The 19,242-nt window shown below is 35.1% G+C and overlaps 2 protein-coding genes across 6 annotated transcripts in view; one reads left to right on the top strand and one right to left on the bottom strand.

Moving 5' to 3' along the window:
- tmem54b (transmembrane protein 54b) overlaps positions 1-7,436 on the top strand; it is a 15,160-nt gene extending 7,724 nt beyond the window's left edge. Inside the window, exons 4-5 of one of the 2 annotated variants that reach the window (XM_087294509.1) lie at positions 3,742-3,870; positions 4,149-7,436. In XM_087294509.1, the coding sequence (XP_087150635.1) occupies positions 3,742-3,870; positions 4,149-4,370 (351 nt within the window). In that variant the 3' untranslated portion in view covers positions 4,371-7,436. 2 annotated transcript variants of the gene reach the window in all.
- hpca (hippocalcin) overlaps positions 1-19,242 on the bottom strand; it is an 802,490-nt gene that overhangs the window by 698,195 nt on the left and 85,053 nt on the right. The window contains exons 4-6 of one of the 4 annotated variants that reach the window (XM_087294114.1): positions 14,762-14,867; positions 10,958-11,081; positions 9,434-10,858 (exon numbers count right to left, since the gene is read on the bottom strand). In XM_087294114.1, coding sequence (XP_087150240.1) covers positions 10,984-11,081; positions 14,762-14,867 — 204 coding nt within the window. In that variant the 3' untranslated portion in view covers positions 9,434-10,858; positions 10,958-10,983. 4 annotated transcript variants of the gene reach the window in all.

Below are 19,242 nucleotides of genomic sequence, written 5' to 3' on the forward strand. Positions count from 1 at the left end.
TGCATTTTAAAACATCAGTTGGGTTTAGGGAAGGAGGTGGTGGTGTTTTCGGTCTGTTGGTCTGTGAGTCGGTCAGTTGACAGCGGCCTCTGGTGGATTTATGCGAGAAGAGCTGGCACAAATGGCAAAAACAAAAACAGCAAAAAACGTAGCTCCTGGGACATATTTGCGATCTCCAGAAATGTTTATAGGGGTACGTTTTTAGAGTGAGCCTGGATTGAAAATAACATCGGCAATAACCTACAGCCAATGAGGGAGCAGCATCCACTATTGTGGGTATCTAAAGGGCTTCTTTTAAGTTTATTGGACCCAAAAAAACTGGAGGAAAAAGTAGAGGAAACTTGGCAGGAGCTCCCGTGTCTGTTTGACGTGTCATATAGGTACCACAACCAGGTCAAAAAAAGAAAAAAGTTGAAGCGATATTGCTAATTTCCTTCAAAACCCAAGTGAGCAAAATAAATACATTTTCTACCCCATTAAAAGCTTCTTTCTCATTATGTAGTTATAATAATATACTACGTGGCCTTGCATTGTTTATGACACTTCTCAAGTGTGTTTAGTTGTAAGACGTAGTAAAAACAAAGTTGTCAGCGATTCTTGTTATTGTAAAGTCATGCAGTATGAAAGCATCTTCGCCGATCCATCCTGTAGTGTAAACAGCAGCAATGGAATGCTACCTCAGATAGTCATGCGTGGAAACATCTGTGACACAACTACTTTAAAAATCGTGTAGTCTGAACTCAGCATTTGGTTTTAAGAACTCTCCCGAAAAAATTTTTCCAAATGAAATGCCTGTATTACTGCATCCAATCAGCTCACAGTAGAAAAACACAAGCCACGCCCACTGTTTTTTTTTTTTTTTTTTTAAGTCCACATGAACCAGAAACTTAAACTCATTTTTATACAATTTATTGTATGAAACAATACTCTCTGTGGCCTAAAAAGACTGAAGATGTCTGGGTTTAGTTGACAGTTGGTTCGGTGTAAGAAAGTTTGATTTTGATTATAGAATTATAATTTTTTTTATAGGCAAGATTTAAAATGCAGCACTCATTTTGCACAGTTTACTGTGAAATACACTCTCTGTGCACGTCTGGGCTTGAAGAAGATTGACGACCCCTGCTTAAGCGAATCGTTTGTTTGATTATAAACTGGGAGACTACACATGAAAGTTTGAATATAAACTTTAATAATGGCTCGGAAATGTATTGCTATAAGAATTAAACTAGAGCTCTTCTGATGTAATATTCTTCTGTGAGATTTCGTCAGATTGTGCTCATTATCTTAAAAAACACAAATGTGCGCAGCTGAAATAACCTTTTCTTCTGTCATGATCCCTATTTTTAGACTAGAAAAAAAGCATGTTGGATCAGATCATTTTTGTACACACTGGCAAGCTCTACTCATTAAAAGTGTGCCCAGTAATTTCTTGCTCATTAAAAAAGTTTTACACGGAGAAATTAACAGTGTTGTGATTTAGCCTTGCATTCATATTAGTTGATTAATGGGGGTGAGATCACATGATCAGCCAAAAAACTACTCGTTCTATCTGAGTAACCCCATGGACATTTTTATTAGTGGAAACAACTAATTATAACAGCGTAAACAACCCTATTTCCACTGCACTGCTAGAGTTAAACTTTTAATTTGCACAGTGCTGTATCTAGTATTTATATTTGATGTCATTATTTTATTTCATATTAAATAAAAAAAACATTATTTTATCTGAAAACAAAATCTAAAAGTTCAACTAAGATGGTAATTTCATTCGGTTTATGTTAGAGACATTTGCAGTGTTACAAATTCACTTTTTTCTTTGAGGAGTCCTAAAAAAAAATCAAACCAAATGAGTACTGTAAAATTCAAAAAGCTAAGGCAACTCAAACCATTTGAGGAAAAAAAAAAATGTATATGAGTATTGTGCACTTACTCCTTTTAAGTTGAAGTAATGAGGTATTTAATTAACTAATTTCCTTCAACACTGAGTTCAAAATTCAACACTGAGTTAAATGAATTAACCTTCAGTAAATTTTGAGTTAACTGCACTCATTTCATTTGATAAAGTTGACTGTCGGGTTTTCCAGTGTACTAAAATATTTAACTGTAAAAACCTGATAATGAGAAAAAAACATTAATATTTGATTGTGATTATAGTCTCAATCAGCATATTATAATGAATTATGAATACAATCCTGAAGTAGCAAAACTTTTAAATCAGTACAACAACAAAAAATCCTTATTTTTTTCTTCTCATGTACTTTATCTCCTTTAGCTGATTGGACAGTAAAGAGTAGACAGGAAAGTGTGGGGTGAGGAGAGTGGGGGAGGCTCAGCATAGGATCTTGAGGCAAGAATTGAACTCAGGTCACCATGAACACCGGAGTGCCATGTGTTGAAGAACTAACCACTACACCATTGGCACTGACATGTACTCAACTTTTGAAAACATCAGTTGCACTGACATAAAATGTCTGAAGTTGAGTGAAAAAAAAAAAACTATTTTGGAAATTGGTAATACACGGTAAAACCCAACAGTCAACTTTATCAACCGAATTGAGTGTACTGAAAGTTAATTCTACTCATTTGAAAAGAGTTTTAAACTCAGCGTTGAAGGTAATGTGTTAATTAAATACCTCATTACTTCAACTTAAATGGAGTAAGTTTACAGTACTCAAGATTAGTTTTTTTTAACTCTAATGGTTTGTAGCAATCAGTTTCCTTGCAAAACAGTTTGTTGCAAAACAGTTTGAGTTGCCTTAACTTATTGGGTTTTACAGTACTCTGGTTTGAGTTCAATTGAAAACAAAAACTAATTTGTAAACAAATGTTAACAAGACATTTATTAGACACAGAATTAGAAACAGGACAGGAGGCAAAACAACAATAATGGTAAACAAGACAAGGATCAAAACATGGCAGGACAAGGGAAAAATGCTTTGCAATGCTTCACAAATGAAGCATGCCTTCCTGTTTTCTCAATTGAACTATGTTTGTTTGTTCTGATGTTTTATTTCTTAGTACCAATTTCTAAAAGAGTTTTTTTTGTTAAATCAACTTCAGACATGTAGGTCAGTACAACTGATGTTTTAAAAAAGTTTGAGTACACATTGGTGGCAATGGTGTAGTACACATGGCACTCTAATGTTCACTGCGACCCAACTTTAATTCCCACCTCAAAGTCCTTGCTTTCCTGTCTGCACTCTCTACTGTATCAGCTAAAGGTGAAGAGAAGAAAAGAAAAAAGGATTTTGTTTTTATTGTTCACTCAACTTCAGGCATTCCGGTTCTGCAGACAAAAAATGTTTAGTTGGCACAACTTAAAAAGTTTTGTGTAGATTATACCTCTCCAGAAAACTAACAATGTTATAACCCAACTAAATGTTTTTTTTGTATTACTGACAAATAATTTTAGGTCAGCGCAGCTGATGTTTTAAAAAGTTGAGCAACCAAGAAAAAGAGAACGGAAATAAAGATTATGTTTTTTGTTGGATAATTTGTGTGATAAATTCAGCCTTGGTGAGCTTTAGAGCTTGGTCAACTATTTATTATGCTTTTTATAAATATATAGAAGTTTGGAATGAATGACCAATGTTGTTTGTAATTGCTCATTCCAAACTTCTATTTATAAAAATGTATAATAAAGAGTTAAATACAGCACGGACGTGTTTGAAAAGTTATTCAAGAGAGTAAAAACAGTTAAAAGGTCACTGTCTCCCCTGTATATCTGTTTGTCTTCCTCAGAGCACCACGATAGTCCTGTGGGCCCCGCTGATTCTGCTGAGTGCGGTGGAGATGCTGTTCTCGGGCCGCTTATTTACGCTCTGCATCTCCTCTCTCGGTCTGCCCTGCTGCCAAGAGGACAGAAAATTGGTATGTGCAGGTGTCCACTCAGCACCCTGATATTCAAGAGGACTCAAATGTGTGCTATTAAAAATAATCAGCGCTTTGGCGTAAGTGGACTCATTCTGTGAGTTTTCAGTTGTAAATCTGAGAACTCACGCAGTCCTTAATAGAGGATTATTAATGCTTAACTAACTGTCCCTGCATGCGGGCATGAAAGAGGGTGTGTTCGGTGACTCATACTGCAGTCAGCCTACTGTAAAGTGGTAACACTGTCTGCCTGTGTGTGTTTATTATTCTTATTTCAGTTGAAGCCACCGAGAGCAGCCGAGCCCTGTTTCGGCCCCCTTTCACATCGATGTCACGGAGAGGATGAACGGAGGTTGTCCGGCAGATCTCAAGAGCGGCACAAACCACACCCAATCTCTGGACCTCACCGCTCAGCCCCCGCATCCGGCCAGTGCCGCCAACACCCTGCCGCATCCCCGTTCAACCGGGCGACGCTGCAGCGGTCCAGTATTTGGATCTGAATAAGAACCGGTCTGTGACTGGTCTTTTTGAGGGAAATGCAGGTCATTTTTCAAACAGATTTATAGATCGTCATAGCGTGTGTGTGTGTTAATAATAAGCCTAAGTAAAAACGTAGCTTATGCTTTAAGAAAGATTGTGGGTTTTGTAAAGGTAGCTATACATAGGGTTTAAAGTCCAAACCAAAAAGTTATATCCTACACATAATTTGATTTTTTTAAGTTTCTGACAACAATATTAAAGTATAATATCATAAAAAAACACCCTAATTATATCATATTTATAATATACACTGTAAGAATTAACTTTATTAAATTAAATCTGTGTATTAAACTCAAAATTAATTCTACTCATTTGAAAAAAAAAAGTTTTGAATGAGTTACCTAAATACCTTATTCAACTTAAATGGAGTAAGTTCATAGTACTTGTAGTTTTTGAACTTAAATGGTTTGTAGCAATCAGTTTACTCAAAAGGTTTAACTTATTGGGTTTTACAGTACTCAGTTGCTTTGAGTTCTCTTCATTTATTGGGTATTACTGTGCTCAAATTGCTTCGTTTACTCAAATAGGTTAGGTTCACAGTAATCGTCAGAATTAGTTTTTGAACTTAAATGGTTTGTTGCAACCGGCTTCCTTAACTGCTTTGAGTTACCTTAACTTTTGGGTTTTACAGTGTATAATTTAAAAATATATAATATCCCGTCTTTCCATGTTTTCGAACATCAAGACTTTTAAAACTAACACAGATTTCTATTTTTTTACATTAATTTAATAAACATTTTAATTTATGCAAATTGCAGTTTGGAATCATTATCCTACCTTTAATTTAAATGGTGCTGTTAAATGTGGCAAAAATGCATTGATACATTGTGTTTAAATTATTAGTGTGTTATAATATCTAAGGTATGGCTTAGAGAAGTAAAAAAAAAAAAATCTAAATCCAGAAACCCTCATGGTTAGGGGTGTCCAAACTCAGTCCTGGACTGCCGGTGTCCTGCAGATTTTAGCTCCAACTTGCCTCAACACACCAGCAAGGATGGTTCTATAGTTGCAACCCAGGCTCATTCTGAAAACGTACTTCTATATACATTTCTGAAGAACATCAAATACCTCCCGGGAGTTTTTTTTTTTTTTTTTTTTTTTGCAGTTTTTGTTTTCACGAATCTACGGGAGGCTGCTGTATGCTTTTTGAGATCTTAAATTTCTCTCGCGTGTGCCATTCACGCCTGCTGTTCTCTCTTAAATCCACCAGAGGCTGCTGTAGACTGAATGTTTGACTGACTGAATGACTGACTGATCAACTGACCATCACTCCTCCTTTCTTAAACCCAACCAATAGTATTTTAAAAAGCAGATTGTTCTGCCTACCCACTTCCCTAAACCCAAACGACACATTTAAAAAGCAATTCAGAAAAAGAAAAGCCCTCGACTGATTTTTACCACAATCTCACCCTGTTATTTACTTGTTCAATTTATATTTTGGCGCCTGCTTTTGTCTTACCTGCTTTCTGGAACCGTTCTTCACCAGACTCGAACCCCGTCATCGTGGTCAATGCCTCTCTGCATCTCAAGTCCACCGACATACATAGTCAGCTAACTGGACAAACTGGTAACAGCCAGAAAGTCATCCATACAGAGGTAATCGTTCAGCGCGTAAGCGCAAAAAGGAACAACATCATACCGTTTTGTAGCGTTCATTTAAAAAAAATTAAATGCAGTCATACATACTTCTGGCTACATAATTCACGATCTCCAGAAACATATATAGGGCTACGATTTCAAAATGAGCCTATGTTGACTCAATAAGTTAGCCCAGGTGTGTTTTATTGGGGTTGGAGCTAAACCTATCAGGCCCTCCAGGAGGACTTTGAGCACCCCTGAGAAAGATATGTTTTGACCTTATTTGGTATAATGTCTCAAATACTAACACAAAATGAAATACTCAGAATTACACGTGCAAATATTCTTACTTAATTGTCAAAACATTTAAATAATCAGAAATGCCTTGTCAAATGACACTTCAACTGAAGTGGAGGAGAGGTTCATGTTAGCAATTGAGATATCTGTTCATAATGTTTCTATGTGTTTTGAATGAAATCTAGGCTAAATTGTATTTTTTACCTGGCAAAAGTTGTATTTTAAAGTGTGAAAAATGGCATACATAAACTATAGTCAATGTCCATGTAAACAGACGTGTTTTATGCAGTTTGTTGCTGTGCTTTTACTCTGGAAAACTCGAGTGGTATGTCTTGATGCATAAATGTGCATGTAACACTTATTTAACAGTGTATGTGTCTGTCGCCTCATTACAAATGTAGGTTACACGTGTTTGTTTCCTCATTACAAACGTAGCCTTCAAATCTGTCTGTTCCCTCATTATAAACTTATACAGTTAGACAGATATTCACAATATCTATATTAAACTAACCAAAATATACATGCAAACAGACCTCATGCGTTTTTGTGTGCCGATGTAATCCTTTTCCCCCAAATTTTGCATTCTAACGAGCTATAAACAGATAAAATACTGTTTTGACTTACCTCAGAGCTAATGCCTGTCAGTCTTTCAAAATAAGAGTGTTCTTTTTCTTCTTCTCATTAGTTTTATTGGCAGTTGGCATACAACTTCTAGGTGTATTACCACCCAAAATAAGAGTCCAACATACGCAGAAAATTGAATAAGCTGTGTTTATCTTAGTAATTAAGGGGAAAAAATTTAAGTTGTCATAATAAAACGTGGCCAATCAAACACTGATGGGGGTGTGCATATTAATGATTCTGTGAGTAACATACAGTCAGTGTTTTCTTTAGATTGGCCTGTTTTTCACTGGAATTTTACATTCACTTTGTTTACATGAGGATAAGGAAACAATGGTGCTTGAGACTCATACATTTTTCAGCTACGCCTATGTTTTACATTCTATGGCACCTTTGAGTAGTCTTGGAAAACAAACTAGTGCACCGTAATTTTGAAAAAATTAAAATGAATGTTTGGTTGGAATTTGTTACAGTTTGCCAAAATAATCTTTCCATGAAAATTTCAACTAATAAACACATTCAAACTGCAATTAGTCTGTGGTGATGTAATAGATGGCTGTTTTCTTGTATCAACTTTTTTTTTTTCCACAATAAACTCCTAAGTAAATTTTCTTAGTCTTAGTTTCTTGGTAATTTCTCAGTCCAAAGGGTAAACACATAGACACAGAACAGTTGTATAGCTTAACTTGACATTTTTTTGATCATACTTTAATTATACTCCTTCTATCAGATACTTTTTAGTACTGTTTTTGCTTCATTGCAAGTTGTACTATCTATTTCAGTCACTGTTAAAAAATGGTTTTAGAATACATTTCTATGAATAAATATTTTAAATACAAATTTTAAGAATTTTTTCTTGGATTTGAATTATGATGCAATCTTGCATCATGTTTGTTATTTTAGTATGGAGCAACATCAGTCTCAAAAATATTTCATTCATTTATTTTCTTTTTGGCTTAGTCCCTTTATTAATCTGAGGTCACCACACTGGAATGAACCGCCCACTTATCCAGCATATGTTTTACGCAGCATATGCCCTTCCAGCTGCAACCCATCACTGGGAAACATCCATACACTCATTCATTCACACATATACACTACGAACAATTTTAGCTTACGCAATTCACCTATTCCGCATGTCTCGGGGAGAACATGCAAACTCCACACAGAAATTCCAACTGACCCACCCGGGGCTCGAACCAGCGACCTTCTTGCTGTGGAGGTGATTGTGCTACCCACTGTGCTGCCCCTCAAAAATAATACATTTACAAAATAAAATTCAAACATCCGCAACACTATTCACATTTACAAAATCCAATTTGTACGTTCAAAAGATGATTAAAAAATATGCAAATCTAATTCGTAAATAAAAAACATAAATCAAAAATATTTTATATTTTTATAATATTTTGATCATAAATCAAATTCGTAAATCCAAAACAAGATTCAAAAATACACAAATAAAATTAGTAAACTCAAAAAAAAAATAATTAAAAACATGCAAATCCAATTCATACATTTAAAAATCAACTAAAAAACACACAAATCCAGTTCGTAAATTTAAAAATACACAAATCCAATTTGAACTTTCAAACATCGATTCAAAAATACACAAATCCAATCCAAAATTTAAAAAAGGTTCAAAAGACGCAAATTCAACTCTTAAATTAAAAAATGATTAAAACACGCAAATCCAACCCGTAAAGTAAAAAAAAACTATAAAACAAATATGCAAATCCAAGACGTAAATTCAAAAAATTATTCAAAAATATGCAAATCCAATTCGCAAAATAATTTTTTTTTAAAAATACGCAAATCCAATTTGCTAAATAACAAAAATTATATAAAAAAATTTGCAAATCCAATTCGTAAATTCAAAAAGTTATTCGAAAATATGCAAATCCAATTTGTTAATTCAAAACATGATTTCAAAAAATACACATTTAATTCGTAAATTCAAAACACAATTCAAAAATATGCAAATCCTATTCGTAAATTCAAAACACAATTTATAAATATGCAAATCCAATTTGTAAATTTGAAAAAATGATTTAAAAATATGCAAATCCAATTCGTAAACAATTCATTAATATGCAAATCCGATTCATAAAATTAAAAATAGCAATTAAAAAACACACAAATCCAACTCGTAAATTTAAACAAAAAAGTTTCAAAAATACAAATCCAATCAGAAATTCAAAACACTATTCACAAATACAATTAATTTGGTTAAAATATTTATGATTTTCATTTGTGAATTCATAAATTGTTTGTTTACAGATGTACGAATTGGATTTCGTAAATGTGAATTTTACTCTGCATGTATGCATATTATTTTTTAAATGTACAATTTTTTAGACTGATCTGGCTCCATACATTAGATCTAAAAGAATTTTATAGGAATTCTCCATTCATCTTTGAAGAACACACGACCCTGCTAAATAAGTATTTGCACTTTGTGCTCACATGACCAGGTTGATCAATAAGTAGACAGATCAGCGTTGTGCAAGAATCACTCTCAGACACATTCTAAACACAGAAGTATATTTTATCAACGTCAGTAAAAGGGGACAATCATTATGTCCTCGCATGAGGTTTTCATGCAACATAATAGAGGGAAAAGTTGCCATAGAGGGTGCAGCATCAAATATGGTCTCGGTACAAATATGGAAGCAACACGGATGCCAGCAAAAGTGAGAGCTACACGCGTACTGGGAGTGTGGGCATGTATGGAGTTCATGAGCTAATGTGTTTGTATAAAGCAGGAGCACCTGGAGAATTCAGGTCATGGAATGTCAGTCGTTGCATAAAACAAAAAGAAAACTCATAAGCAGTGCCGTTCTCTTTACACCTGTTCATTCAATAGTGGAAGTAAGCCCTTAGTGATCACTTTCAGTATTCATAGACTTTATCTAAAGGTGAAACATGATCATAAATTATAGTGTTGTACATTCCTGTCTATGTTGTTTAATGGAAACCTAACAATGATGATTTTGAGTACCATAAGACGCAGGGTAAAGTTGCCGCAGGATAAAGTCACGAGTTTGCTGCTTTAAATCGAGGGTTTCAAAAACGTACTTGCATACAAAGATATCATAAAGAACTACACAAAGTGATACTATAAACGTAGCACAGACACACACATACGCCAGAACATGCAAACCTTCACTCTTGCGTATACAAACAAACGCGCATAACCGCAGACACACAGACGAAGCGCTTCAAATGATATGTGCTACCAGTGTCCTCCGTTCAAAACACAGCGGAATGTATGCCAAAAATAAAAAATAAAAGCTTTGAATTATCTCACATCTCGGTTCAACAATAACGAAAATACACACCATCAACATAAAAAAGAAATCAAAATAAATAAAGAAATATGGAAGCAAACCATGTATTTACAGCAAACCAAATGAACAGAATTCAGGAATGGGATCCTCAGCCTTCTCTTTGTAAAAAATAAAGATCATGAGCGCCAGAGCGGAAAAATCCCAACATTCAGTCCATCAGTCCATCGCGGGTCAGCAGGAGGCTAAGATTTGGGTACTGTCTGAAGCTACATAATACTGCCATAAGATGCACGCGAGTAAAAAGACGCCTATAACTGCCTTCCTTCGTAGTCCTAACATGGTTCTATATGCATTTATACTGTATATACACATAAATATCGATATAAAAAGTGGAGCTGTGCCCTCACAAAACAAAGGGAGAAGAGAAACAAAACAGCACAGATTTGAAACACAAGAGGCTCGGGAGCGCATGCACTGCACGATTCCTAAAAAGGAACATTCCTTTCCAAAATAATCTGGACTCTGGAACAGGATCAGCTTTTTTTTTTAGAGTCGAAAACTCCGCCAGCTTCTGCAGAGGCAAGGCCAGATGACACGCAGCAGACAGAAGATCTTGTCTTGGCAGGTGTTGTCTTTGTTATTCAGATGTATGCATGTCCTTTCTGGGAAAAAGAAACTGAAAGTAAAATCGTTGCACTTTTTTTTCTTGAAACTATTCCGTCTGGAACACAAAGGAGAATGAGATATAAGAGCTTTCATGCATTTAGTGCCGGTTGTCTGGAGCGACTCAAAACTGCGAAGCGCTGCTGGGGTCACACTGCAGTAGCCGCACAATGGAGGGATCACTTTTGGCACCTTTTATGAACTCTTCCAAAGACAGCTTGCCTAGAAGGGGAACACAGAAATGGTGGAGAGAGAAGTTGAGGTGAAAAATCCTGACCTGATGCCAAGGACACTGCACAATTTGGTTTAAAATAACTCATTTGAATTAATTACAAACATTCCACTTGAAAGAAAATCCTGTTGTTTTCATGGTAACAATGCTTTTGTAATACAGTGGGTACAGAAAGTATTTAGACCCCCTTCAATTTTTCACTCTCTTATATTGCAACAATTTACTACAATTATTTAAGTTCCTTTTTTCCTCATTAATGTACACAAAGTACCTCATATTGACAGAAAAACACAGACTTGTTGACATTTTTGCAGATTTATTAAAATAGAAAAACTGAAATATCACATGGTGCAAGTATTCAGACTCATGTGACACTCAGATAATTAACGCAGGGGCTGTCCATTTCTTCCAATCATCGGCTGTTTTTCAATTCCAAGAACACAGAGAACGGACTTGCATTCAGGTGGAGGCCGGTCTTGCCAAGTTACCTCGGAAGAACGCAATCGTTGCAATCAAGGGAAAGATGAATACAGCCAATTACAGGGATACTCTGGATTAAAACCTTCTCCAGAGTGCTCAGGACTTCAGACTGGGCAGAAGGCTTACCTTCCAACAAGACAATAGCCCCTTTCACACATACAGACCTTTCCGGAAAATTGCCGGCAATTTTCCAGAACGGTTGTATGTGTGAACAGGTCCTTTTTGAAAATACCGGTAAATTCGTTCTGGCTATTTTCCGGAAAGAGAAGTTGTATCATTACCGGCAATTTGCCGGAATGCTGCGCTGTGTGAATGCAGAAGGAAGATTCCCGTAATAAGCGCGTGCACGTCTAGAACGTGCTGACGTGAGACGTCTGCTTTAGCCAATCACAACAGTCAGACGCATTTACGTCCGCGCGGTTTGTGAGGATAAAAGCCTTTGAATATTTTTCCAGACACATTTAGCTGCTAGAAGTTAGTCAGATTACGTTTGTATGTTCTTCTTAATGCCAACTGTGTAAATAATCATCGATGAGATGCTTATGATAAGCCGTTGTTTGTTTACCTTCAAGCTTTGCGTGCGCATATGAGCGCCTGCACACGCAGATAATATGAACATCTCGACATGCGAAAGTGATCCTGCGAAAGTTGTTCACAATATTGATCATCCACAGAGTTTGTAATTTAGTCAAATGGTTACAAATACAAGCGCAGCCGTTTAAAGCTCATTTGTGGTGAATGATGTCAGAATTGGAATGAATTTTGGAATGGATGTGTGAATGCTCTTTTCCGGAAAATTTCCGTAACGTCCTCGCCTGTGTGAACAGCGCTTTTTTGAATATACAATTCAAAGTCGTAAAGTCGTTCCGAAAATTTTCCGGATATTTACCGGTATCACTGTGTGAAAGGGGCTAATGACCCCAAGCACACAGCTAAAATAATAAAGGAGTGGCTTCACAACAACTACGTGACTGTTTTTAAAGGCCCAGCCAAAGCCCTGACTTAAACCCACTTAAGCATCTCTAGAGAGACCTAAAAATGGCTGTTTACCATCCAACCTGACAGAACTAGAGAGGATTTGCAAGGAATTGGCAGAGGATCCCCAAATCCAGGTGTGAAAAACTTGCTGCATCTTTCCCAAAAAGATCAATAGTATCTGGATGCAGCCTTTATGATGCAAGCTGAGATGACATCAATCAGCGATGCAATGTCAGGCACAATGCACTCAATGGAGTGAGTGACATCATGGTGACAGGTAGGGTTAGGGGTGGGGTTCGGTGAGCATATTAAAATGTATTGGATGCAGCTCAGATTCCACTGCACCAGGTCTGCATCCAGACCCCTCTCAAAAACATTCATGGCTGAATTAGATCAAATGGGTTCTTCTACTAAAAAACTGAGCTGAAGGGTCTGAATACTTAGAACCATGTGATATTTCACTTTTTTTTTTTTAAACAAATCTGCAAGAATTGTCAACAGTTCTGTGTTTTTCTGTCAGTATGGGGTGCTGTATGTACATTAATGAGGGAAAAGTTAAGTTAAATGATTTTAGCAAATGGCTGCAGTCTAACAAAGAGTGAGAAATGTAAGAGGTCTGAGTACTTTCTGTACCCACTGATTATAATAAACCCTAATAAAAACCCAAAGCGAAATTGAATAACAAACTAATATGACATTTCTAACAAAATCAGGACAACATTCAACTTAATTGGTTTGTATTTCAGGAGTGTGAAGTGTGAAACAGCTGGGCAAAGATTTCTCACCTTTAATTTTAAAGGAGTCCTATACACTCACCAAATGTACATTCAAAATACAGTCAAAATACAGTAACAGCAGGATTCTCAGTTAAATGCAAAAGAACAATAAAATTGACAAAAAGAGGTTTGCAAAATTAATAATTTCTGTCACTTTACCAGATTAAAGTATCCATACTAAATAAAGTAGTGGTGACATCCATGTTACTTTGTATATTTTGTTATATTACATTTATATTGTACAGCTCTGAAAAAAAATCACTTCAAAGTTATTATTGGCCTATGGATTTGCCATTAATGGCTATCTGTTTTGATCAAAATGTACTATCTGATTTATTTTCTAAACTACTTATGTGTGTTCAAAAAATATATATATTTGCAGAAAATGTACATGGGTCAATATAATAATATCCCATGTTTCAGACCTCAGAAAAAAAACAGTTCTACAAGTGGAATATTTTAGATCAACCTATTGACATTGTCTGGAAGTAAATGTTTTAAATGATGATTTTAATAACACAATAAATACCACACAAACAATTTAGTTTAAACTTTTTCCCAAGAGCTAAATACATAGCTGCAATAAAAAAAGATAAAAAAAAAACATTTAATTAGCTTTAATTTGCTGTATAGTGTGTAGAAAAGTGTTTCTCAACTGGTGGGTCGCGACTCAAAAGTGGGTCATTGGAACATTTTCAGATGGTCGTGGAGTGTGTGGTCAAAAAAACAACAAAAGTTGAATTTTTAACTTATTTTGACTTTTATTTTGAAATGCGTGTGCGACAACCCTACCGTTTGACATGTGAAATTTTATTTAATTATAGCAACAAATATGTCAAAGCGCAAGTACGACCCTGAATATGTAAAGTATGGATTTACATATATTGACGACAAAAAAAGACTTAAAGCCTCAGTGTGTCATATTTAGTGAGGTGCTCTCACAAGAGAGCATGAAACCTTCTAAATTAAAACGACATTTAGAAACCAGAAAACATGTTTTATTAACAGTTCAGTTTGGTTCATGGTAACTGAACATTTCCTTACCCTAACCACAGTTTACAGTATCTGTCGTTTTTACTTTGTAATATTTCTATAATTTGATACATGATGACAGCAATAAAATATAGTTTATTTGTAAGTCTTGGTGATTTTCTTATGATTTATCTGTCACTACTTGTGTATGTTAACAAATAAATACAACTTATTTATAATTCCAAATTTATTATAGCTCCTAAATATTTGGGTCGCGGCTTGATGAACATGTCAAAATGTGGGTCCCATGGCCAAACCAGTTGAGAACCCCTGGTGTAGACTATACAGTTAATATACATAATAAATTTAATGTATAGTAGGAGTATAGACTATACATTTAATGAAACAACTCACTTTTTAATAATCACACCAGGCCAAATTGAATTCAAATACCCAAGACTTACCATCATTGTTCAGGTCCATTTGTCTGAATATCTTATCTGTCCTCTTCTCTGGTGTGGATTCATCCTCAGGCATTTTCATCACAGAAGACACCATCTTATAAATGGCCTGTTAGAGATATAAATAATGAACTGGGTTAAAACAAATGGCCCAAAGTATCAGCAAACCGCTGTTTTCAATCCTTCACAGCTTTATGAGGTTATTTTCTATTTTATGTTGAATGCTTAATTCTGATTGGCTAAAGAGCATTCTAAGGGTTATATGCCGAGCTAGTGCTGTTCCCATGCTGATACACTTCCGGTGACCTGTTATTGTGAACTTTTTCTCATTTTATATGGTTCCTTATACAGCATCGATGTTGTAATGTCATTAAAATACATTCAGTTAAATAAACTTTAGCATTTATTTAGTTGCTCAAGCGTAAAACGAGACAAAAAGCCGTTTACTCGCACGTGCCCGTCAGAATCGGCAGGCTAACGCAGAAGCTCCATTGAATATACTGGAGTAAAATATATGCTCATATAATAAAGATATGGCGGAGGAAATGTAATTTAATGCAGTGCTTCTTGTACAATCTGAGACCCACTTTAAATCGGATATCACTCAGCTAGTGGAGATCGCTGATTTTTAAAGAAAACAGACCTTAAACGCACCAGATTTTGCATTGCCATTCAATTCGCCGGAAGCGCTTAACCCAGGTTAATGGCAAATTAAAAGTCCTATTAGCATGCTTCGGCATATACCCCATTGTCTTCAGATAAGAGCATAACTAAAGTAGTTCCAGCCGTTTCTTGACAGTATTAAGCCATGGTCACGCTGGACTTTTCACACCCTTGACTTCCTTTTACGTGCACGCAAACGGGTTAGACTAGAAATCACTCACTATCATTCCGCTTAGTCCCTGATTTATCAGTTATCACCACAGCGGAATGAACCACCAATTAATCTGGTATATGTTTTATGCAGCAGATACTCTTCCAGCCGCAACCAAGCACTGTGAAAACTCCCATCTGTTATTACTAAAAAATAGTGTTTAACAGTTCATTGTCATTTATACCTCACACACCAGTTTATTCTAAGCTGGAGTTTCTCTGTGACCTAAAGCAAACTCAAACTCCACCAGACAAACTTCATATGCTTTTTCGGCTCATATCCAGTAAATCAGAGATTAAGTCAATCAATTATGTAGTGTTTTTGAGGGATAATGATATTCACAGTCAGGCAGACTACTCTCGGCTTAGCCCTCCACCTTTTAAAAGCAGCCGCCGTGATAAAATATGCAACACGCTGCAATCTCTGAGTGCCAGCCAACTGTAACCTCCATGAGCTTGCGGATAATCCCGCCGTTCTGCACACACAGGGATAAACCCCGGTTAAATTTAACTCGTTAATCCCGCAGAGAAGAGAGTCTCCCTCGTTTCTGCTAGTCCAAGACCATCGTGCAGAATGAAGATCTGCCAAACCTCGCTAAGGTACCGACCGAGCACGCTAAGCACATGCTAATGGCTTCTGTTCTCCCCAGTGCAGAGCATTCATATCTGGGACGGCTCACTGATGTCTGCACTTGATCTCTCCAGCAGGGGTCAGCCTTTACATCTCAGAAATTCTGCAAATTATTAAGACTGTGTAAAGTGTATGCGTGCTTTCAAATGTCTGTTGGTTTAAAAGAAGAATGTATGAATTTATTTGCAATGCAAGATTTATTAAAGATTGTTTGCTTTTTTAAATAAAAGATCAGTCAGACCTCAGACATACATAGAATTTATTTACATACCAAATATAGAAGAAATACTAGGAGTTTTTTTATAGTATGTAAACTTTTCTATCAAGAGGAAACGTACAGCTTTTGGGGAAATAAACAGACAAATGGCACGTTTTTGGCTAAAATTATCATTTTTGTTTTGAATTATATAGTATTTGTTTAGTTTTATTTATCACTTCATTAATGACAAACTACTAATAACGTGTGTTTAAAACACCAGATTCTCTATATTGCATTACAAGAATATACACAAAGGAATGACAATGGGCTGATATAGACACAAAATATCAAAACTATAGATAGATAGTTAAATAGATATAGATAGATATAGATAAATTTCAGGCTTGACTGTATATACACATACAGTTGAAGTCAGAATTATTAGCCCCCCTGATTTATTAGCCCCCGTTTATTTTTTCTACAATTTCTGTTTAACAGAGAGAAGATTTTTTTCTACACATTTCTAAACATAATAGTTGTAATAACTCATCTCTAATAACTGATTTATTTTATCTTTGCCATGATGACAGTAAATCATATTTGACTAGATATTTTTCAAGACAATTCTACACAGCTTCAAGTTTCACTTAAAGGCTTAAGCAGGTTAATTAGGTTTACTAGACAGGTTAGGGTAATTAGACAAGTTATTGTATAATGATGGTTTGTTCTGTAGACTACTGAAAACAAAATTAGCTTAAAGGGGCTAATAATTTTGTCCCTAAAATGGTGTTTAAAAAAATAAAAACTGCTTTAATTTTAGTTGAAATAAAACAAATAAGACTTTCTTCAGAAGAAAAAATATTATCAGACATACTGTTAAAATTTCCTGAATCTGGAAATCTGAAAAGTTCAAAGGGGGTCCAATAATTCTGACTTCAAATGTATATATTTACTTTTTTTTTAAAATGTTATTATGACTCAACAAATTAATTGCAATTTAATTCCACTTAATTAATTTAAGCTGATGGTCTGAAGTTAAAATTACAAATGTATATTCACCAAACATATTAAATAGCTTTAGTCAATTTATCAAACAGGAGTTAAATATTTGTGTTTAGTGAACTAACCTTGAATCAAAAAATGCATGTGACTGAGAGCCGTTGGTTTGGAAGGAGTAGATTCAAATTCCAGCGGAGGAACAGCAGAAATCCGACAAAACATTATATTAAGACAGCTTTTCCTTCAGCAAAGTTATGGTGAGTACTGAACTCTGTATTTATTAAATCAAGTTTAAGTTATCCAAGTGCAAGTCTTAGTAATTTTGACATAAAAACGAACAGTATGGGTATTAAGTTAGCCTGACGCCTCCGACATAATGTTAGACTTTAACATTACTCTGTGGCAGAGTAACTGAATTCACACCTGGTTTTTGACTATATACTGATCTCTCCGGCTACTTTAAGAGTAAAATAACAAATCACAAACACTCAAATTACCGTATTTGAGTAGTTTTTCTCAGGAATTGTGATTTACTAAGTAGTTTTATTAATGTGTAATTTTACTTTCTCTTGAGTATATGTTTTAGTGTAGTATCGGTACTTTTACTCCACTACTTTCCTTCAACCTGCAGTCACTACTTTATTTTTTCATGACTATGGGGATTAGAAAAAAGAGTCTAATGGTTATATAAAATATATATAGGCTATATATGTTTTATACAACCTTTTTCATTTATACAATGTTTTCTATAGATGGATTGAATTGTTTTATTTTTAAAATTGTTTTTAATTACCTTAATTGTTGTATCTTTTGGTTTTATGACCAAATATTTAAATGTAAGTTGCTTTTACAAACAGTAAACGGATATGCTGCTTACTGTCACGATTATAAACAGCTACAAATCATGTTTTATTATTGTTGATTAGCGATCTGATGCAATACGCACAGAACTAAATGTAATCCTACGAACAGACATTGATTTATTTTCAGCCATTACAGTTAAATGGTGTAGGAGTGTTTTTTTGCCCCTTATCTTGATTTCTGCCACAACTCCCCATTAACTTCTGACCCTGGAATAAAACAGTCCCGAACATTATCTGTCAGTTTATGATCAGTAAAATAGCTTTTTGTATATACATTTTAATATGTTTGAGAAACATCAAAGCACACTGCAGCAAGAAGAGCATGAAAGGCTATGACTGCACTCCTAATTAGTCTTATAGGAGGGACAAGAAGAACTGCTCAACATAAATTAAAAATTGCATCTGCTTCTTTTTTGATTCTTTCATTTCTTCAATGATAAAAGCATTTTTTCCCTTTTATCTGACATAATAAGGACATAATAAGTCACTCAACAAGTCAACAAACATGAGAAATATTTTGAGCAATGATTTGCGAGATGCTAAACACTAAATTCAAGTCATCATAAAACTAGTGTTGCTTATTAAGTATACATTTTAGAATGATCCCTTTTGTACTGTTGGGGATGTTTTCATCCACTCTGGGGGGATTTTAAGTCTTAATTTGGCCACAACCTTTTTTGTTTCAGCTAGTAGAATGATTTTTGATGACAAATCTTATTTTGACACATATTTGGATAAAAAAAAACTCAATACACCCTGGGCAAATGTACTACCCTTTTGTTATGTTAGGGATGAAAACATCCACTTATATAAACTGCTGTAAAAATGCAACAGATAAATATTTTTTTTTCTCTTTTCATTTGCATAAATCTGTTAATCAACGTCAGTCCTGATCATAAGTACTAAATTGCTTAGAAAA

Source organism: Danio rerio, chromosome 19, assembly GCF_052040795.2.
Source record: "Danio rerio strain M-AB ecotype USA chromosome 19, GRCz13ab, whole genome shotgun sequence".
In the NCBI taxonomy this organism is placed as follows: Eukaryota; Metazoa; Chordata; class Actinopteri; order Cypriniformes; family Danionidae; genus Danio; species Danio rerio.